The following is a 23,713-nucleotide window of genomic DNA, read 5'->3' as shown; positions in this document are numbered from 1 at the left end:
AAAAAGAAAAACTGGTAACATCAATCTATGCTGTTAGTTAGGATGGTGGCTCCTCTGAGGGGGGACAAATAGGGTGGGCTTGTGACTGAGGGGCACAAGGAGCTTGGCTGCTGGTAATGCTCTGTTTCTTGACCTGGGGGGGCCGGTTTGATGCACTTTTCTGTATAGGTATTACACTTCAACAAAACGTCAAAAGCCACAAAATGTTAATTTACTCATGAACCAGACAAAGGAAAGCTGCTAGATCCTTACCAGAGTTGACACTGCATGTTGAAAACATGACTGTATTTTTTGAAGTCTATGTATTTTTTAGGACAAGAGAACACGGAACTATGGTATTAGTATCACCACAGAAAAAGAAAGATGAGAAGAAAGTACTCTACTCTCTCCTCAATCCAAGTTTACTCTGTGAGAAACAGCTGGGGAGAATGTGTGCGTATGAATTGGTATGAAGTACCTGATTTTGGAAGTCAAGCTCTACCTTCTAGGGGTATTATAGACTGAATGCTTATGCTCCCACAAATTGATATGTGGAAGCCCACTGTAATGGTAATTGGAGGTGGGGCCTTGGAAGGTATTTTAGGTTTAGATGAGGTCATGGTTGGGGGAGAGTGGTCCTCATGATGGGATTAGTGCACTTATAAGAAGACCAGAGAGCTAGTGCTTTCTGCCAGGTGAGGACACAGCAAGAAGATAGCTGTCTGCAAGTCAGGAAGAGAGCTTCTCACCAGGAACTGAATGGACTAGCACTTTGATCGTGGAATTCCCAGCCTCTGGAACTGTGAGAAATAAACTTCTGTTGTTTAAGCCACCCAGGCTATGTTATTTGTAATAGCAGCCCAAGTAGACCAAGACAAGGGGACAGCCTTAATTCCTTAGGCAAGTTTCTTTGTGGTTGACATGCTGGTAAGCAGGCCCTAGTTTAGCACAAGCCATCTGAGATGGTCTGCAGAGGAGGCTTCCTAGGAGGCTGAGCTCTGACTGAGCTGGGAAAGTCTATGGCAGTAATTCACAGGTCTCCAGGGAACAGAAAGTACCATCCCTTGCACCACCCAGCCTGGTGACCCAGCTCACAGAGTGTATTCATTGGGCATTTATTCAGGGCATGTTTAGCATGTCAAATCCTGGTAAAAAGGGCCAAACTAGAAATAGTCAAAGAGCCACAACTTTTTTCCTGTGCTTTCCCTGAGTTGGGGCTGGATTTTGCCCTAGGGCAAGGGCAATGTTGTCCTTAATGGGCAGCCTACTGTTTAGGATGCAGACACACCTTCAAGGAGTTACTTGTATACCTGTTACTTGTCCTTGAATCTGATGAACAAAATTTGCCCGCAGTCTACTCTATGACACCCAGCTAAACTGCCCTCATTACAGCCCCTCATGAGCTTGCTGTCACCCAGCTCCCAGTGAGAGGGAGTGGGGTGGGGTGGGAAGGTAGTCTCACACTCCCTCGCTAACAATGAGCTGCCTTATGTGAACTAACTGGTGACCTGGCTGCTCTGTTGCCTCAAGTGTGGTTTTCCAGGTTTGGAGGGGTGGCCTAAGGTGGGTGGCCAAAGTGTTTGGCCCATCTGCAGACCCTTTCTCCTTGTTATGAATAACACAGGTGTGACTCTCTGGTCTTCTCTTTCATTCATATTACCCATAATTCAAGGCAACTTACTAGGGACCAAGCTGAAAGGAGTTAGGGCTGTTGAAAGAGGGTGGAAACTCGAATACTGCATCCCTGATCCATCTGGGAGAGGCACACATCTTTATATTTGAAGCTCAAGTGCATGAGAGGGGCCTGGCTGGCATTGTCTCTAACTATACCTGGAGAAAAGATGCAGGTGAGAGGCTGAAAAGCTGATTTTTCATTGCAGCACCACTAGGGAGAGCAAGAGTATCATGATGCCCGAACATGCCCATGTGGACTTTGGACCCTGAGCTCAGTTTTTATGTTAAAAAAAAAAAAAAGCACATCATTCAGGAGAAAGCCTCTGAAGAGTAAGTTGAAGAAAGTATCCTCAGTCATTTCTCTCCTGAAAGCTCAAGAACAAAACGAGGTTCTACAAACCATTTTCTGCAGGTATTTCCCTTGCAACAAATTGCTCACAGGTAGCAGCATTTCTGGCACCTTCCTTGGAGGAGGGCTGTGGGCAGCAAGCACACAGCCCCTAATAGAAACTAAGGCTGCTCTAGAGCAGGAGGCAGAGTAAGAGAACTGGACTAAACGGCTTTCAGTTCCACCAACAAAAATGTGGTGACGAAGTGAATGGGGGAGCGAACATTCTTCATGATCGTGCCATCGTGGAAATGGGTTGTGGTGTGTGTGTTTCCAGAACCAACACTCTTGGGGCTCTGTGTGCAACACATACAGTTCCTGCAGCAAGATGCTTTATTGCTCACCAATGTGAACCTCTCCAGTCAGGACCTGTGCTCCTGAAGGGGTGCCAGAGGCAGAGAGGGGCCGGAAGAAAGAGAAAACGAGAGGGGAGGTGGTGAGAAAGAGGAAGAGGAGGGAGAGGGAGAGAACCCTAGGATGGAACGAGACCTAGGAGCCATTTCTCACTTGCCCAGGAAATGGTGTAAGCCTCTTCCATTCCCTTCATCACTCTTTGCCTCATGCCCTCATGAAATTGGGTCTGTTTAACAGGACAAGACGGGGTGTTTACTGAAAGGGCTGAATTTCTCAGGTGAGGGCAGGGGGTCATGGGAGAAATGGAAATGCTCAGGAAAGTAAAGGGTAGAAGGAAGCAACCCTCAGTCTCTGTAAAATGAGAACTATAGAAGTGACAGCAGTGCCAAGGCAAGAGACCTCACACAGGAATCGTCCTAATATATTTATTAGCAAACCTCTCTCAGGCTTACTCGAGCATGTACCTGCATCACGAGGTTGCCAATGGAGGTGTCATGGCTGGTGCCACACTTTGGGGGCTTTCTGCCTGAGACTGCAGGTCTTAGGCAGAGAATGACAACAGAAAGATGCTTTGAAGTGATAGCCAGTCCTTCCGTGACTGGCTCTGACATATTACAAACAATAGCTGGAATAAGGGAAGAGGAAAAATAAATGAGACATTATATAAAGCTCTTTTTTTCTCTTTCTGTCCGGAGGTAACAATGGTGCTTTAGAAAACTCCACCAGCCCTCGCATGTGCCAGAGTCCCTTGAAAAGGTTCCAGACACACATACTTAATACTGACGTTCAGAACACCTAAACATTGGGAGAGCACCGAGGTCAGGAGCTATGCAAAAATGAAATTTCCTGAACACATTAGAGGGAAAGAAAACATTTACTGAACATTTCTTATAAGCCAAATATTTTATAAACATCATCACATCTTTCACAGTGATCCTATGAGCTACTATTATTAATACCATTTTATAGATGAGAAAAGTGGGACTCAAAGAGATTAAGAAATCTGCCCAAAGTCACATTCATTTGGATCCCTGAGTGATTACATGTCCCCGACTGTTCCCCTGTCCCCGACTATTCACTCCACAGCCAATCAGTGACCTACAAATGGCAGGGTGGGCAGCCAAACTCACACATTTGATGCCACAGATCCCCAGCTTAACAGGGATAGTAAGTCCTCACTTAACATTGTCGGTAAGTTCTGTGACTTTAAGTGAAGTGAGGTATAACAAAACCAACTTTTCCATAGGCTAATTGATATAAACAAGAGTGACGTTCTTACGACATCAAATCAATGTTATAACAAAATGATGTTTCATAAAACGAAACCATTCCAGGACCTGCTGTATACAACAGTGCCTGCCATTATACTAGACTGACTCCTTGGAGAAGATCGGAATTGCTGCACTATTATTTCTGGTGTCAAACCCTGAAATACTTTCTACTTTTGGAATGAACCTTTCTGATGTAATTCTAACACCAAAGTCATTGTTAGAAGGGGGGTTTCTCGAATCTGTGTGTGCTGGCTTTGTTGAGAAGCTTGGTCAGGTTGTGGGAGATTTTTTTCCTAGCATGTTGTGATGTGACAGCACATTCTACAGAAAGAAACGTATGAAAAATGACAGAAAATACACTCTATCACAGAACAAAGTCCACAGCTATGTTGTTGACAAGTTACTTGGTTAGGCTCTACACTCTGGACTCCCTGGTATGATTTGTGTCTAAAAAAGGGAAGGGAAAGAACCTACCTTTACTGTTTCCCCTTTGTGGTATATCTTATCAGCAATACAATGCTCTCCTTGTTGCTGGAAAGAATCAATAAAGGAGTCTGGCCAAAATGGGTTGTAACTTGATATGATTATAAAGATTTGTGCCTTTAATCTCCCCTGAACTGCTAGGTAGGGTGATGTTATAATATTCTTTTTTTAAACCCAGACAGGATATTCTTGTTAACTAGAATACTTGTTATATTTGGAAGGCTGCTTGTACCACGGCAGCTTGTCAACATCTCAAGGTGGGGCGTCCACTGGAAGGTGCACCTTGATGTGGTAAGTTTGATGGCTTCGTGCAAGAAAACGAAAGGATACAGTAACTTAAATGTCAGCCTTGGCAATTATTCTCAAGTACAATGAAAGTCTGGAAAGGAGGTCTTCAGCCTTCCACATTTCTCCCTGACTGTGTAGATACTGATAGATGTTCACAGAACCTATTTTCTTCTACTCAGCGAGGCTACCCTGCCCAACATCCCGTGTAGTTGTGAGTTGCCATGTGACTAAGAGGGAATGTGAAAAGTAGTAATAGGTGCTACTTCCAGGTGTGGCTCTTAAAAGCCTTCCCAACCATCCTCTACACTTTGTTTCCTCCCTCTCTGCTTGATAAGATAGAGATAACCGCCAGGGAGACCTGGGAAGGCATGTGTTCAAGGTAACAGAGGCACCAGCACTCTATGACCATGAATGACTGTGTGGGGAACGTCTTCTCCAGCTGACCAAGAACACTCCTTGGACTTTTAGGTAAGCAATAAAACACTTCCATTGTGTTTGACTCATTATATACTTGGAGGTCTGTTTGTTACCAGAGTCTAGCTTACCCTGACCTACTCTTTGACAATTTATTTCTGCATCACTAGTCCTGACAATTTTATCTACTAAGTAAGTCCTTCAAAAGCTTCCCTTGCTCTTTGGATAAAATCTCAAATTGTACCATAATTTTTGAGAGTGTGTAACATTGAGTCCCTACCTACTCTCCCCTACTCCCCAGTCACATGTCATGACGTTTCCTTCTCTGCTCTCTGTACTGCAGCCACACCTGCCATATTTCACTCCTTCAGATGCAGCATGCTCTTTCTACCACCTCAGGCCCTTTGCACATCCTATTTCCACTGTCTGAAACACCCCCTCCTCCCCCAACCCTTTATCTCCTACTCCGTTTTCTGAACTCTTCTCAAATAGAGAACACGTATGAGGGTGGTACAATGGATTGGATCACTGTTCAATAAGAAGCCTCATTACACTCATTGCTTAATGCTTTTTATGCTTAAGGGTTGGGAAGAATTTTTGAGGTTGCTTTTTACAAGTTGAAAGCATATGTGTGCAAAAGTTATTTAATGAAAAACTGCTAACAAGTCAAACATATCAGGACATGAGTTACTCTATGTAAACTATGTAATATTCTTAAAATAGATGATTATATATCCATTAAAATTATGTCATAAGAGCCACTTGTAGCAGCAAAGTAAAAGCAGTTCCTTCTGCCACTTAGCATTTTAGCTGTCAGGATTTTGACGGGAGACTCAGATCAACGATGCTTTCTTTGTCCAGTAAATTCACAGACCAACTGTGTAACCAAAACTAGGCTCATTCCCACCTGCTTCGAATACATGCCGTATTTAAGAAAAGGCATAATGACAGAGACACAACTTTATTTTAGTTAACCATGATTAATACAAACGGTTCTATGAATAAAAATAAAAACAAGGAATGTCATGCGTAGGGCCAGGCAAAAACTGGACATGACAACCTAGGATCTCACTGTAAGGTTACCAAGAGTCAGTCTGTGGATGAAGTTGGGGAGACAGGGCCCTAGAAGGCAAGAAGAGTTGGCCAAAGCTGGTTTTACCAGCTCCCATGGTAAACACTTCCCCACCTGAATTCTGGGTCTCTCAGTCTTCCTCAAGTGCCCAGCTCCTTGTTTTGCTGCCTTTTGCTCCCCATTCTCTTAGTCCTACTGATCCCAACTCTCCAGAGGAGACCCCTCCTCTTCCCTGTGACTTTCTGGTCCCTGTAGGTCTCTGAGTCTGCAAGGCCAACCCGAGAGCACTGCCTATGTCACAACTCCTAACAGCACCGGCTATTTTCTTTAATGACTTGTACCCTCTTCTGATATGAGTAAGCTCCAGGTTCCTGATGGCCTTACCTCTGCCACTCCTTACCTGTCCATGACCACTGCCCCACGTTCAGGTCCCCACTATCCCTCCTCTAAATTACTGTGATGGCTTCTTAGGTGGCCTCTCTGTTCCAGTGTTTCCTTCCTTCAATCCATTTTATGCATGGTGGGCAGCTTTCTCTATTGCAAGTATGGCTCCTTAATGTCCCCCTCTGTCTGCCTTTGTCTGAACTCCCTGGCCAAACATTCAAGGTCTCTCACAGCACAATTGCAACCCACCTTACTAAGGTTTAAGCCCCTCTATGCCATTTCTGCACTCAGCTCCAGCCAGACCAAAGCACACACTATTTGTTCCCTTACCATCCTGAGGCTTTCCTACTCCCTTGAATTTTTCTCACACTTTTTTGTCCACCTGGAACACCCTTTGCTTCCATCTTTGCACGTTCACATTCTATCAGTATGCAAGGCTGAGATAAAAACCACCTCTTCTGTCCCAGTCAGAATTAATCTTTCCCTCCTCTAAACTTCTGTAGCACTTTGCACTGTCAGAATGACTGAGGTTCCTCCCTGAATCCCTGAGAGCAGAACTTGTATTATCTCTTTGGACATCCCAACCTAGCACAGGATCCATTGATATTTGAACAAATGAATTAACACATGAGTTACTTTCTCACCTGCAACTTGGCAGTTAATTGTCACATTCACTCCCCGCACTGTCTTGATGGTGCTTCCTACATCGGCTGTGATTGCAGGCTCCTTGGTGTTGATCACAGTTATTCGTGATGTTTTCACTAATGGCTTTCCTGAAGATGAGAAGAAATGGGAAATTATACTAGACAGTGGCTCTAGACTTGAAGCATTCCCTTGAAACAAGGATGATGAACAATGAACAACTGTTTACACACGCTTTTTCCACCAACCATGTTTTCCTTAGAGAAAAAATTGTAACTGCACAAGGTCCTCATTACTGCTGGGCAGAGGTGGGACTTCTGGCTACCTACATGGTCCTCATGGACACCACCGTGGGAGGGGCCTTGTTATCACTGGGTGGTGGGTGAAAGTCCTGCCTCACCAGGAGGCTTTCTCTATCAGCCCCCAAAGGGAAGGGTAAAGGGGGCACTGCAGGGTGAGGGTGAACTCCAAGCTCCCCGTATGGTCTCCACATTATGCCTTGGTGGGGATGAAATCTGTCTCCTTTGACGTGGCATCCATGGTCGGTGTTGGGAACTTTATTTCAGTCTGACAAGGTGAAGTCTAGTCTCACCACTCAGCCTTTGCTGGTGTGGGTGACAGTGGACCACAGTAATTTCTGTGGTGTTTGAAGTGGAGAGGTATTTTCCAAAAGTTTTCTGTCTTGCTAGGCTGACTCTTTCCTGGTCCTCTGGCTAGAGAAAGCAGACTTCAGGTGAGGCATTTTTTTCCCCCTGTTCTCATTGCATTTTCTGGTGGCTGCCTTTTTTAGCTCCAAGTTTAGGATTTAGGAGGCAAAAAGAAAACCCAAAGAAATCACAGTTGTGTTGTTCCTCAATTCCTAAGGTCCCTATCCAGTCTGTTTACTCCTTTCCACTTTTCAGCCTTCTTGTGTTTGTTTTATATATAATGTCCATGTGTTTCAGTTGTATTTAGTAGGAGGAACGGGGAAAAGTATATCTATGCCATCTTCCTGGAAGTGGAAATTTTGTGTACATTACATTTTAAAAGGCCTTTATCAGCTGGGGATAAAAATCCAGCACTTTGTGTACCCGACCACAAAATACAATGAAAAATTCATTTATTGAGTACCTTGGGGAAATAAGGGTCCACATGAAATCATTTTCATACATGTTAAGCTTAATTTTTTGTAAGTCAAATGGATTTAATTTTGTTTCAATCCTTTTATAGGTAGGATATTCTACAATAATATTTATTCGTCCGCGCCTTCATTAGCTGTGAAGAAAACCATACTTCAATACTGTCTTACATCTGCTTTTTTATACTTTTTGTTTTCTCCCTCATCTATCCTTTAGTCCAGCTTGCACTGACACACAGCCTTATATTACAAGCGGTTCCTCTTTCTTCTCCTCTCCACTTTCAATTGCCTTCTAGACATAGATTATTAAACTCATTAGAGCTATGTTTAAGGGCAGAAACTGAGTAAGGTTTTGAGGCGCTCCCCTTTAATATATGCATAGACTCTCCATATCTGTTTTGACTGTCTAGGGGTCTTTTCCCTTATCTCACCTATATTCCGTATACTTGAGATTATATATGACCTGATGTGAAGATGAATGACTTTGTACTATGATGGGTTCTGAGACTACTACAGGGTGATAATGGGAAAAGCAGTTGTAATGACATTGAATTAATACGGGCATATTTACCTTACCTCCCTACCCATAAGAGGCTCCCAGCTCTAACTCCAGTCATATCCTAAATTTCACCAGCCTCTCTGGTGCTGCCTCTTCTCTGGCTGGACCACTGCAGAGCCTAACTGGCCTCTTTGCTTCCACTCTTCCTCCACTACAGTCTCTTATGATGGCCGGAGTGATCTTTCTATAACATGAGTCAGATCACATAACTCCTCTGCTTAAATTATCCAGTGCCTTTTCAGTGCAATTAGCACATGATTTCAAGCTCCTTTTCAGGACCAACCATTCCTATAGGTTCAGGTCCAGCTGTCTACCTCTCTTACCTCCCTGAGACCACACGCCCATCAGTCACTGTGCTTCCGCCACACTGGCCTTCCCTTCCCTCCTCCACAGCATCAGCACGTTTGTCCCGGCTGTTCCTTTTCCCTGACATCCTCCACCTACAGACATTGGCACAGCTGACTTCTTTTGGCCGTTCATGTCTCCGTGCAAATATCACCTCCTAGTGGGGCCTTTTCCAACCACCCCATCTAGAACATGCACCCCTTCACTCCCCTGCCAATCATTATGTATCTCAGCACCAATTTTATTTTCTTCATAAGCACTGGAACTATCAGAATTTACCTTATTTGTGTGTTCTCTGCTTCCCGCCCTTCACCATGTAACCTCCATATTAATAGGGATCATATTCTCTTGTTCTCTTCTTTATTCCTACCACCTCATCCTGGCACATAGTAGGTCCTCAATAAGTATCCAGTTAATGAATACATATGAAGGTTGGGCAATTAAGTTTGCCAACTTTCCACCATACACTTACACAGTGGAAAGTTCGTGACCTTTATTGTCCGACTTTTGTACGTGCATATGGTGTGCTACGTGCATTATCTGAACTTGTTTTTGCTGTCATAACAACTGAGAGGCAGGTAAAGATTTTCTGCCTTTTATACAGACAAGGAACTTAGGCTGAAAGGCCTCAGGGTTTGTCCAAGGCCAGAGAGCCAGCAAGTGGTCGGGCTGAACTAGACTCCAGAACTTTGACCTAAAGTCCAGTGCTTGTAACTGGGGATCCCAAATCCATGTCTGTGGACTGGCTGCCTCAGAACCCCCAGGGCACTTGTTAAAAACATAATCTGTCCTGTTATAATACAATAGTTGCCTCACTGTGTAATAAAAACAACGGTGCCAATGGGGAAAAGCAGGTTAGGGACCAGAGAGTTTCAGACTCACAATTACCAAGTTATTTTTCCTATAGGAATTTTAATAATAAAGGTGGTTTTTATAGCTGCAAGTGTATAGCTATAAAATTCAAATGTCACTGAATTAAATCCAGCCCTTAATTAATTATATTGAGCTTTTGCTGAAAAGTAATGGCCTTTTGTCCTGTCACTAGAGGTGCTAATGTTAGCACAGGCTACGTATACGTGCTTATTACCTTCGTGATCCATTGTTAAGACAAAGCACCAAGTTATCCAAGTATTTATAATTAATAGAAATTTATAATGAAAACAATGTTTGGTAATCAATTGACTCTCTTACATTTATTAGAAAAAAGCTTGTATATATTATTGAGTCCCACTCTAGACCTATTAAACCCAAATCTCAGGTGGTGCGATGGAAGCTGTAATCTCTATTTTTAACAAGTTCCTAGGTGATTCTGATATGCAGCCAGGTTTGATAATCAATGCATTACATTGTTTCAGTTTTTCTTGAACTGGTTTCTCTGATTCTTGGTGAGAGCTGAGATTTCCTTTGAGAGACTACTCGTTCTCTATTAGAAAGCTTCAAGGTGGAACCCTTATTTCAATGGCCAACTAAAAACAACAACAAAATAAGGCCTTTGTCCAGTCCCTATAGGTACTAATGTTAGCACAGGCTACGTATACATTCTTATTACCTTTGTGAGCCATCGTTAAGACGAAGCACTTGGCTGATCACCTACTGAGTGAGCACTGCTACGTGATGCCCTGCCTATGCGTGTGTTCGACTTCAATCACATTCACTAGTATTACTTTAATTATGGAAGTTAACTAAGAAGACAAAAGTTAACTAAGAAGACAAAAGTAGAGATGCAAGAGGCAGTGAAATGGTAATTTATGCATCTGAGCTAGGAGAATGCTAAAGAAAGGTCATGGCACACCCCACCAAAAAGGCTTCACAACAGGCAAAACAGAAAAAGTGCTTAGAGTGCGAAGTCACGATCACAGAGCCTCTGTACTGAGTTGCGCCTCAGCCATCAGGACTATGGACGTGTTGCAAGCAGCCATTTCATTGCAGCAAATCAGCCTGTGCCAGCAGATTAATTTGGTGTTAATTTATGGAAATTGACAGGGTTTATATATTACTCTTCCATTTCATCTCTAAATGTGCGTCATAGTTGAATGAGAGCTAGACACAGGAGGAGACGATGCCTAGTTTTACAGCTGCAAAAATTTAACAAAAGCAAGGAGATGGAAACAAAGGCAATCTTTTCAATTTATCAGGCCCAATAGGAGGAATGAAGCCCCACTGAGAGTCAGAAACAGAAACACTGAAAGCATCACTCTTGTTCAGTTCCTTCAGACCTCATCCAACCCTTCCCCTTAGCTTTTAGATTATGGTTCCTATTAGAAGTTACAGAGCGGGGAAAATAGAGCCTCCCTCGTACTGTGTTTCCCCGAAAATAAGACCTCACTGGAAAATAAGCCCTAGCATGATTTCTCAGTATGACATCCCCTGAACGTAAGCCCTCATGTGTCTTTTGGGGCAAAAATTCATATAAGACCCGGGCTTATTTTCGGAGAATCATGGTAAGCAAGGGCAGCCCTTGTACAAAGGGTGAGCCTGAGGTGTAGCTAAAACGTGTGTATGCAGATCCAATGGTGCCATCTCATGGTGCCTTCACAGTAGAGGTACTCAGTCAAGCCGGCACGGTCCTGATACTGAAGGATGAAGTCATGGGGAGTCAGGCAGGGACAGATGCAGCCCCAGGAGCAAAGGCTCGGAAATACGTTCCTGTGCACAGTCTGGGCTCTGGCTCACGCCTCTTTCCCTCATGTGTGACTCCGGGTAAAACCAAAGCCCAATGGGAAAAAAATCTGAACATATGTGCTTGAAAAATAACTTTGGCCCAGTATAAAGGTAATCGAGAGAGGAGCCAGAGGAGATGGAAGGTTTGTTTTTTCGCGTGCAGCCAAGAACGGAGAGCACTGTAAGCAACTTTTTCTTAGGGCCAAAGTCCAGACCTCTGCTAATAGAAACTTTGTTTTCAACAGCACGATGCTTTCCATTTTAGAAGTCATGGCAGAGACGGACCTACTGTCAATCCAAGTCTTTTCTTCTTCTTCCTGGGCACCCAGCAAGGTCATTTCCCAGCCCCTTCGCTTAGGTTGTTGGCAAGGTACTGCATTCTAGCAGATGGAATGTGAGCAGAAGTGAAGTGTGACATTTCTTGACCAAAACCACAAAAACTCTCTTGTGCAATAATCTGTTTTAGACTTTATGTGAACAAGACATAATCTATCATGTTTTAGCCATCATCTATTTATGATTTTGTTTGCTATAGTAGTTATCAAATGTGAATGAATCCAGGTTTAATGAATATTTGTTCACTCATTGAATGAATGGATCAAATGGGTCTTCTTTCAATTCTTCTAATGAGTCACATCATTTGAAAGTGGGTCTTTACTATCTTTAGCCATCAAAAATCAATGGTACTTCAAAGACTTGAGATTCTCCCCATTCAGCTAGAGATAATCTATGCTAGCAAGCGTGCATGTGTATTCATTCCCCAGGAGAACGAGGAGACCTGTTGGTGATTACTGGACACTGGGCAATGACAGAAAGAGGGCTGCAGCAAGCACGTTTGGAGATGACTGAGAGCTCCAGGAAGGATGCATAAATGGCAAACGGGTGTGAGATTGGGACACCTAAACTAGCGCCTGGCAGAGTCTTCCTGGAGTACTGCTCTGATACAGATCCCGGGACACAATCATGAGGACTGAGCAGCATAGACAGCAGCATAAATGATAAACTAGTGATGCTTGCAGTGGGCATGGGCATGAGAAGTGCAGCCTACATGCCAGGTGCCTGGATCTCTTCACTTAATAGCTGAATGACCTTGGGAAAGTTATTTAATCTCTTTGTGCCTTAGTTTTCTTCTTCTATGGTCGTTGGGAGGAGTAAGTACATTAACGCATGCCAAACTGTTAGAACAGTGCCTTAGCAGAGAGTGAGGTTTGAAGAAATGTTGGCTATCAGAATGCTAATATTAGGGAGAGAACATGCTAGGAGGAACTAGCAGTATTAGGAACTTATGAAAACACACAGAAAAGGAAACTTTACAGAAAGGAAAGAGGAAAGGGAAATAATTTGTTATTGAGAAGGAACTCAACAGCTTCTATTCTGAAGAACCATGAGGGTTAGAATAATTTAAATACAAGAGATAATTAGAAGAAATAATTTAAATACAATGGATTCTCCTGAAATTGGAATCAGTACCTGGTCAGACATAGAGAGCTTCAAAGTCACACTGAGGCTGACCACATTGGAGAGTCTAACAGTTGTCTACTACCAGAGAAGTTATGAAACAATATATGCTAGGCTCGCTTGCTGGCGACTCCCACGAGACTGCTCAAAAAAAGAGTTGTCTTATCCATGGCAGATCCAAATCGCAATCCAAGAGAAAGTTGAATAAAATAGTGATGCTCATTAATTAAAATATTCGAGTATACAGAAATGAGGTGTTAGAAATCTCACATTGTTCAATACCTAAAACTAAGAAAACTGTATTAACTCAGAATGAATCAATGGATAATGCACTGTAATCGGTGAGAATATTATCAAAGCAATGCCTTGAGAAACGCTAGCCTCTACTTAACAATGCAATTAGCCTAGGTCCCTTACAAGGGACCCTAGAGTTACATCTGCAAAAATTCCCTGAAATGAGAATTCCCTGTTGGAAGAATTTAAGACCTTATGAGTTAAGCAAAGTTTAAGGGAACCACAATCAGAGTGAACATACGAAACCCTTATAAATAACATCTTATACATCTGAAATCACTAATGATGGATACTGACTATTAATATTCAGTTACCATTTCTTGCTCGCCAGAAACTTTTCAGGATCTGGCTACCTGGCAATTTCAACAAGAGTGGCTTTGTTACAGATAATAGTCATATTAAAATGCATGATTTTTTTTTTTAGTCTGGTTCTCCTTCCAAATGCCTTTTGCATTTTGTAGCTCAGAAATTTTTAACTCCATCCTGTCCTGCTGTCTCTCTTGCAAGGTCTCCTTCACTTCCATCTTCTGCTTCCCGAGTCAGCATTTGGTCTTTCAGCCCACTCTGTTTACTCTGCACTCTTTCTCCCTACCAGTCCTCTGAGAACTTTTCCTCTCATCTGTTATTTTTCCAAGACATCATTGCAAAAGCTGTACTTCTTTGCCACGTAGTCTTCTATTCTCCCAAAGATAAAGGAAGTAAATCTGCAAATGTTAGAGTTTCAGGTAAGGAGAGATTATAGCTGGTAGTGGTGGGTGTGGACCACTGTACTTTTATTTGTGTATAAGAGATCCGCAGAACTCTTAGGTCTAAAGGACACCCAAGTGTGCCTCTGTTTACATTAAGGACACAGGTTTATACTAGTTCTAAATCTGTTTCTAAATTTTGCAATGAGGCAAACACTTTCCCTAGAATTTTACTTATTCTATTGTTACAATAAACTTCCCTTTTTAGTAATAGTAAAAACAAATGTTTCTCTCCCATCCAAATCATTACATGGTTTTAGTTACTGTAATCTAATAAAATAGACTGTTATTACATTTCAGGTAATACTCTGACTATATCTCGGCAATGAGGTATACAATATGAGCTGGGAATATAGAATGTGGAAGATTTAACCAGAGTACTGGTAGCTTCCAGTTTACGGTCAGAGCACAGAGATGTTTAGATTGAAACAGAATTTTAAAAAATTTGAATTAGTTGGGCTCAGTTAAAAAGGGAGAGATTAAAAAAAGTGTGAGTGTGTGTGTGTGTGTGTTTTGGTTGGGCATACTTGGAAAAACTGGAAGGTCTATTAACACTAGATTTGCATTTGTCTTTGGCAATAGTCAGATGAAAATAAGCTGTCTTTTAGACAGGGTATGGTAGGCAGAACAATGGCACTCAAAAGATGTCTGAACCCTAAACCCTGGAGCCTGTGACTATGGTAGATTACATGGCAAAAGGGAACAAATGTTGCACATGGAATTATGTAGCTAATAAGCTGACTTTAAAATAAAGAGATTTCCTAGATTATCTAGGTGGGCTCGGTCTAATCACACAAACTCTTAAAATCAGAAGACAGAGACAGAAGAATTTGTCAGAGAGACAATGTGAGAAGGACTGGACCCACCATTGCTGGCTTTGAAGATGGAGGAAGACGGCTACGAGCTAAGGAATGCAGCGGCTTCTAGAAGCTGGGAATGATGCTCGGTTTATCACCAGCAAGAAAACAGGGAACAGGGTCCTAGGTCACAAGGAACCAAATTCTGCCAACAACCCGAATGAGCAGGAAAAGCATTCTCTCCTAGAGCTTTCAAAAGGAATGCAGCCCGTTGATACCTTGATTTTATCCTGGTGAGACTGTGCTGGACTTGTGACCTACAGAACTGTAAGATAACATGTTTGTGTGGCGTTAAGACTCTGAATTTTTGGTGATTTGTTATGGCAGCAATAAAAAATGAGTCCACAGGCCCTATGCACTGTCTACTTCACCAAAGTTATCACGTTAACAAAGGTGATGGATACATGACTAATAAGTACATGGAAAGATTTCTGACACCATGAGTCATTGGGGAAACAAATTAAAATCACAGTGAATTATCACTTCACATCCCTGAGAGTGGCCAGAATAAAAGAAAATAGATAAGTGTTGACAACAAATATAGAGAAACTGGAACACTCACACAGTGCTGGTAGAAATATAAACTTGAGCAGCCACTTTGGAACATAACTGGCAGTTTCTTAAAAAGTTAAACATACAAGTGCCACACGACTCAGCAATTCTACTTTTAGGTACATATACCTGAGAGAAATGAAAACATATGTCCACACAAAAACTTGCACATGAATGTCCATTGTAGCATTATTCTTAATAGCCAACAAATGGAAACAACCTACATGCCCATCAACTGATGAATGGAGGATAGAATGTGGTATATTCACACAATGGACTATTATTCCACTACAAAAAGGAACCGGGAATCCATTCTACAACACAGATGAACCTTGAAAACATTATGCTAAGTGAAAGAAATCAGTAACAAAGGACTATGTATTGTATGATGAATAGGCAGATCTACAGAGACATAGTAAATTAGTGGTTGCCCAGGGCTGGAGGAAGTTGGGGGGTTGGGGAGTGATGGTAAAGGGGTGTGGAGTTTATTTCTGGGATAATGAAAATACTCTAAAATTGAGATTGAGTATAGTGATGGATGCATAACTGAATGTATAAAAAGCCACTGAATTGTATACTTTTAATATCTGAATTGTCATAGTACGAGTATGTGAATTATACTTCAGTGAAATTTTTTTGAGGGGCAGCCAGTTAGCTCAGTTGGTTAGAGTGCGGTGCTCTTAACAACAAGATTGCCGGTTCAATCCCCACATGGGCCACTGTGAGCTGCACCCTCCACAACTAAATTGAAACAACTACTTGACTTGGAGCTGATGGGTCCTGGAAAACCACACTTAAAACACACAAAAAAGTTTTTTTGAAAAAATCCCACCACCTTAGATTGTGTGATAGTTACAAGACTTAAAATATTTGCTTAAAAAAAAAATCACTGAATTGCACACCTACAACGAGTGGATTTTATGGTATATAAATTACACCTTGATAAAGCAGAAAAAAATAGTTTTAACCTGATTTAACCTTTTCTTGATGAGTCAGTGTCAACATTGTGATTATTTATCTTGCATAAAAATTGAGAAGGAATTGGAATTTCTTTGCTCTTGTTATTCTGTTAAGTTGGTGTGCCTTCAATATACATATTGCAGTGCACTTAGTACCTAAGGAAGTGGGTAGCCTGCCCTTTCCTGAACGTTCCCAGGCCACATGGCTGCCCTCTTCTCCACTCATTTTCTAAAGATAATTTTCACCTATGCCAGTGTGTCAGGTTGCTCAAGTTACCTCTTCTAATCATTCAATTGAAGCTGATGATTCCTCGAGAGACTAAGGTGGCAAGTGGGGCTGTCACAACTTCTTTTGCAGAGTCCTGGACAAGGGACCCCATACCCAGTATGGCTGTGTGACACTGCAGCCTCTCCTAGAAGCAACCAACCAAGGATACGATGTGCCCCACTACCTGTCCCACCACCCATTCCTTCCTCATTCCATTGGATTGATGTGGGAATTCCTTTTTTCAGGATTCGAAATGAGCTAGCTTGGACCATTTGTGTTTCCTAGTTTGTTTACTCTAGTTTCCTGGGGAGCAGAGTAAATTGGATTCTCCTGCTATAACTTTATCTATTTTATCTAAGTTCTACAAAAGCTAGGGGTCTTCAGTGGGCAAGCTGCACAGTGTACGTATTGAGGAAAAACCTAAGGACCTCGGCTACTTGGTATTCTATCAGACAAGGAGGTCCCCTAATGGCAGCTTGAAGTCCATGGCCATCAATTATCCTGTGGTTCAGCATACCATCAGGGACACACACAGCCAAACTTGTCTGCCTTTCCCTCTGTCCTAGGGAACTGGAGCAAACCTTTCTTTGTCAGTCTCTGCCACTGGTGACAAGGCCCTCTCTGAGTCAAACTCTCTATGAAGCAAAGCCTTCTGGTTAACAGAACTGCTGGATGAAAAATCCAGAAATGCCAATTTGAAATGACTTACATTATGAAAAGTTTACAAAACTGCCTGTCTTTTATTGCAGCTACTAAATCATGATGGGGAAGGGAAAGAAAAAAAATTTCAAAAGCAACTGCCTTTTATTTTTATTCTCCCAGAGAGGTTTCTGTGATCTCTTTATTAGACACAATATGTGTCAGCTATTCAACTCATAAAAACGCAGAAAAACATGCCAGGGAAGGAGAAATATTTTCTGTTTCTCCTTTGCTGTCGAAACTTTGAATGAGCTCATCTGTGTTCTCTCCTTTCAATGAAAGATCTGCTCATCCTTCATCTTCTTCTCATTTTCCATTGGTGATGTCAGACAGGCCTTACAGTATCCCTTTTGTGATCTTATAAAGTCAGTGACAACCAAAAACATTTCCCTTCTGGCTATGACCTCATCAGTGGCCCACACCTGGGCAGGCCTCATCTGCATTGGTAAGTATTGCTCAACTCCACGGATCCAGACTGAAGCAATTTATCAGGGAAGTACCGCCTTCCTTCAAAATGCTGCCTACACCATTCAGATTCAGAAGATTTCTGAGCAACCTGGCTGAGTGCTGAATATGACTCGTCAATGGCTCTTCAATCTTTATGCCTATCTTTGTTTACACCTGAAACGCTCCTGTACCTAGCCCTGTTTTTGCCTGGACAAAAAGTAATCAGTACTTCCGAATGTTAGGTAGGTGACATTTTGGTGATATTCTTAGAGTCCCCTCCCCCTGCCCCCCTCTCCTCTACTATGTGCTACTCTCTGTCTACACTCTCAGCAGTGAAACCGGCGTCCAATTAAGTCAGTTTAGGACAGGAAGGTATTTTGTGCCACTGGGACTACATGGCTGTGAGTTTCCTGAGCCAGGGAGGTGGAGAGGGAAGCACTGGCTATCTCCATGCTGAGAGACACTCGCAGATTACTCTCAAATCTCTGAGACTTAGAAAATAAAATCAATACAGAATGGATGAGTTTGGGGAGAAGCAAAATTTTGACACAGAGACAATATTTTACAGGCCCAAAGAGGGCAGAGCAAGGAAGGTTTGGCTGTATTGGTATAACTAAAACTAAACCGTGTTTACCTGTTTAAATGCAAATTGGGGAGAGTAGTGAGCTTACAATGCACCTGAGAGGCAGAAGAGGCAACTCACTGAATTCAGAGCACAGGGTGACTCAGCGGGAGAGGTCTAGCTGTGGGTCAGGGAGAGTTCATCAGGCCTCCCTTCCTGAGGCCCATGGGAAATATTCCTTATCACCAGCCACCTCCCTTGCTCTGAATCTCGGCACTCCTTCAGCCTCCCCAGTTGACACTGAGACACAGAGGGTCTGTGAGCATTCTGGTCTCTGAAAAAGAACCTTCCCTACTGTAAAACTAACTTGGCTTTTGTTTTGTGCATTATCCTCACAATAATAATGATAGCTAATAAATATTAAGTGCTTGCTATATGCCAGGCACAATTATAAGCATTTTATTATGAATGCATTTAATCTCCACAAGAACCCTCTGGGTCCAGCACTATTTTAATCACCATTTTACAAATAAAGAAGCTGAGTCAGAGAGTGTGAAGAAGTCGCTCAGGGTTATATAGCTAGGAAATGAGTGACAGAGCCAGGATTCAAATCGAGACCATGAGGCTCCAAAGCCTGCAGGCTTAACTGCCATGCTATGCCTGCCTTTGTGAATTATTATGAACAAATTTCCCTGCATCTGGTCAGCTCAGGTGCATTGGCAAGACCAAAGCCCATACACATTCCTTACAAAATCATGGGGATACCTGAGCACTCTGAGCCTCAAAATTTTTTCACTTTTAGCCTACGTTCATACTGAACCGAAGATAAAAATAACAAACAAACAAACAAAAAACAAAACCAAAAAAAACCACCAAAAAAACCTAAACTCTGTAGTGTCTTTAAAAGCACAGAAGCACTGAGATTTACCATGAGGATCTGATTGCAAGTGAGCTGACTCAGCTGTTGAGTCCGTACTTGAAGAATTTCAGTGTGAAGACTTAGAGTGAAAAATACATGGAAGCAAGGTTGGGCTAATGTTTTACACATTTTAGAATTGCTTTCAGGATGTGTTTCATTTTAGAAGAGCTAGAGAAAAAACAGAAAACATTTATTGAGTGTGAACTATGTGCCTGGCATTGGGCTAAGTGATTTTTCACACATGCAAACTTATTTAACCTCACAACAGTCCTGTAAAATATTATTAATTTCATTTTTACGGATGAGAACAAAGACTCAATGAGGTTTTACATTTTGTTCAAGATCACACAGCTAATAAGTAGTATAATTGGTAATCAAAATGAGAAATGCATGATACCCATTTCCCCCCGTATTTAGGTTAGATTTAGGTTGTATCTTATACAGAGCTACATAGGACCTTGATGTGGATATCTGAAGGAAACTAACTATCTCTCAATTCCAACTAATCATGGGTACATCTATTGCCTTCACTAGTCTGGCAGTATTATGGAGCACAAAACTCAGGTCTTGTTTCTGCTGGATGTTGACAATATTTGGCAGAGGGTATTCTTACAACAGTAGCTACTGAGCCTTAATTCTGCGAGTGTAGACAATGACACAGGGGTAGATGACAATCCCAGGTAAAGACACAAATACAATCTTAAGGCAACATGTCCATTTTGGTCCTTAACTTTCAGAGGGCTTGCTTGCCAGAATTTCCAGCAGACCGGAAAAAACCCCATCGCTGAAGCACAGGACACAGCTCCCTGGGCCCTGTGTGGTGTTTGTGATCTACCTACTCAGGCAGCCCCTTTCCTCCCTTCCCCGGTGCCTCTCTGGCTGCTCTGTCTCTCTTCCCTGGCTTTGAACCTTTTGGCAGCCTCCAATAGCTCCTCTTCAAAGAGCCGAAGACAAGTCTGATGTTTCAATTGCCTTGCTTAATTCCACACAGGTTTCCATTAATCATATTAAATTCAGGTGAACAAAGGGTATTTAGTTTGTGACAGAGCTGAAACGTATCTGGATAAATATAAACAAGAGAGTTAATCCTGTAAGAGCCACTATTTGCCCTCAATTGGAAGGATGTCAGCAGTGCCCTTGCTAAAGGAGGTTGGAGGGTGGAAGCAGAAGAGATTTAACAAGACTGGTGCTGAGCATCTGGGCTCTGTATTAAAAGAGGGGAATAAAGCTTGTGACTGGAATACATTAGGAGAAAAGCAAATGTTCTATTCACACACAAAAAAATAGGCATTAATAATATGTCTTTAATCCACCCCAGGGCTCCTTAACTTGCCTTATTCACTGTTGACTTTCATCTTCTCTGTAAAGCCTCCTGCTAAAGGTCCCTTCTCAGATCAGCTTTAGGTCATGGGGGCAAAAATACTGTTGCTAAACAGATATGCAACGGAGTAGCATGTGTGACTGGAAAACAATGTGACAACATAATCCCGGCATGGACCGATGAGGTCAGTGTGGGGTGATGTTGGCTTTTCTAGCATCTACTGAATCATCTGATGGGAGCAGCAATTGAAAAGAATAAATACAAACACATGCAACATACCGCCACAAAGACTGCATGGCCCAGATCTGAGAAAAAGGATCCTATTTTGGTAGAATCAGTGGGGAAGTGGAGGGAACAATGAGCCGGGAGTTAGGAGACCTCAGTTCCCTTCTTCCCACCACTAGCTGAGTGGCTGTGTGACCTCAGGTGGCCTGGCCTCTGAGAAATGAGGGCACTGGTCCAGCTAGTACGTATCTAAGGTCTTCTTTAGTTTCAAAGGCAAGGATCTGTCCTATGTAAGAGGTTTTATAAAAATGAACTTCAATTTAATATACATAGTCATGGGATATGGACTGTAGCAGAGAGAATAGAGTCAATGAAATTAAAATAGATATATACGATGTCAGAGGGGCAGTAGATTGGGGGAAGAGGGTTATCACTTTGTGAGGGGTGAAATGTCTAACTAGTGCATTGTTTTGTACACCTGAAACTAGTTAAAAAAAATTAGAAGAATACCTGAGAACCTCTAGAATAAAAGAAAAAAGACAAAGTGGGGGTGTGTGTGGGGGGGGAGAACTTCTACAAGACCACAACCTAGGGGAACTCTAATCCAAATCTCAATTTTCTTAAGTCACCATGTGTAGAATGTTTTGTCTAAGGTCCATGATGAAGACGAAGTATTGTCAGGTGCATTAGAGCAAGAGGTTGAAATAAAACAGAATCAGAGAGAAGAACAATTCTGGCTTTCAACCATGACCACAGAATTTCAATTCCCCATGGGCCTTAAACCCTTCTTTGCAACGGGTGTAACAAAGAGCAATGACAGGATCCCCGAAGAACATTCCATACTCCTAGGTCACAATTATGTTTCCCAACATGCCTCTTATTTGTACATATCTCCTTTTCTCATGTTGTGCTTTCTGTCCAGAATAGTTCCCCCATCTCTGCTTATCAAACTTCTACTCATCCCAACGCTACGACGTCCCAGATGGAATGAAATGCCCTTGCAAACTCTTTGGTTATTTCATTCTACTTCATACTACACATCACCTTCATTTAATTATGAGTATTGTTTGTAAGCTTCCCGAAGGCAGGGTCTGGATCTCATTTGTCTATGTATCCCTGGACTTGCCTGGCACATTGTAGGCACCCACCCAATAATGGTTTCCGAATGGAACTGAACAGGGATTTTCATGTTACCTGCTAATGTGACGGCAATGGAGACCGAGTCATATCCCAAAGCATTTGTGGCATTGCAAGTGTAGAAACCCACATCAGCTTCCACTGGTGCCAGGATCTGTAAGGAATCATCTGGCTGTAGAAGAATCCTGGAATAACAGAAAAGAAATGCAGACCCAGTCAGATCAGTTGAGTCCTTTTTGGTCATCAATATTGGTAAAGCAGGAAGGAATCTAAGAGATATTTAGACTCCTGTTTTAACAACAGGAACAAAGCAGCCACAGTGACACTCAGGAACCCAGGCTCTCTTACATACTGTGATTGGTGTGATTCAGGTAGCAATCCCAACTAAGGAGGTTTTGACTGTTTATGCTGCTTGTTGATTACTTGAACTAAATGCTACCAGTTGGAGTGGACAGCGTGTGTGCAGTGAACACATATAATACACACAGCAGGGGTGAGAGAGGCTAGAATGAATGGTGCCGATGGATCTGGAGGAGACTTAGTAAGGAAAATGCAAAGTTATAAAGGAGGAATGGGACTTGGTTGGATGTGGAAAAGTAGGCAGGGCTTCCAGATATGAAGAAAGGCATCTGTCAAGGCTTAGAAGAGGGAGAGAGGAAGCCAGAAATCAAATATCAGTGAGAGGACTTTGTGTAAATTTGAAGGCAATTGGAGGTGTACTCACATCTCAATTCCAGGTAGTCATACATACACCCACTGCCTTCATTCATTTGCAAACATTCTCAGGCACAAAACTCAGATCTTATTGTTTTAGTTTCCACAATACTTGGCAGAGGGCCCTCTGTACAGAAGGTGCCCAGTAGAATGAAGGTAAAGGCTGCCCTTCAGGGTCATGGTAGAGACAATTCCAGAATAATCACTATCTAGTTCAGACACTTAGCTTTACTTAATAAGAATGACAAGAATCAAACTGTGAGTGCCTATACCATGAGCTTCAAAACCCACTCCAACCTCAGTCTACTATTTGTTCTTCTCTCGACTTAGGCCATTTCTAAGAACTACCTGCTACGTCATGGCAGTCATGCAGATTGATGATTAAGGACGACTTGAAGCTGACATCTTGGTGACTTGGTGAAGGATGGTAACTGGACTGTGCTTGTGGAGGTAGGAATTCAGAAAAGCAGTGGGAAACTCAGAGGTCCTGTGCCTGGCCCTGGTAGGGCCTTGGGTGATAAATCATTCAGCAGCACAGAAATGGGTTAGAGTTGGGGTTTGGATTCTTAAAGTCTGTCACTTCCATCTTCATGATTATTTCCAACTCCCTAGTTTCAAAAGGCTCAAAGATCTGGTCACCTAATACCATATTAACATCCATCTGTAGAAGGCAAGCAGGAGCAGGGGTTGTTTTTCAGGAAAGGGGGAAAATATCATAAAAACGTCAGGAGAACTCACAAGACTTGGTGGTGAAATTAAGACTAGGAGTCAGCTCTCCTGCCCAGCAACACATTCTCCCCACTCTACAATTCTTTTCTTTCTTCACCATTTCTCCCGACTCTATGATATTTGCAGTTCAGCACCGCTTCTAGTCAGCTCTTAATTATTCTGAGGTGGGTGACCAGTCTGGCAATGAATCAGGTC

General features: G+C 42.4%; 1 protein-coding gene across 3 annotated transcripts in view; it reads right to left on the bottom strand.

Annotated features, from left to right (window-relative positions):
- ADAMTSL1 (ADAMTS like 1) overlaps nucleotides 1-23,713 on the bottom strand; it is an 891,281-nt gene that overhangs the window by 63,401 nt on the left and 804,167 nt on the right. For all 3 annotated transcript variants that reach the window (XM_074330337.2, XM_074330338.2, XM_019739192.3), the window contains 2 exons: nucleotides 22,133-22,260; nucleotides 6,952-7,080 (listed from right to left, as the gene is read on the bottom strand). In XM_074330337.2, the coding sequence (XP_074186438.2) occupies nucleotides 6,952-7,080; nucleotides 22,133-22,260 (257 nt within the window). The remainder of the gene's footprint in view (nucleotides 1-6,951; nucleotides 7,081-22,132; nucleotides 22,261-23,713) is intronic.

The sequence above is a fragment of the Rhinolophus sinicus genome, chromosome 16, assembly GCF_057876585.1.
Source record: "Rhinolophus sinicus isolate RSI-liver-muscle chromosome 16, RSI-T2T, whole genome shotgun sequence".
NCBI lineage: Eukaryota > Metazoa > Chordata > Mammalia > Chiroptera > Rhinolophidae > Rhinolophus > Rhinolophus sinicus.
Note: the sequence above shows the minus strand (reverse complement) of the source record. Positions and strands in the feature narration are given on the sequence as shown.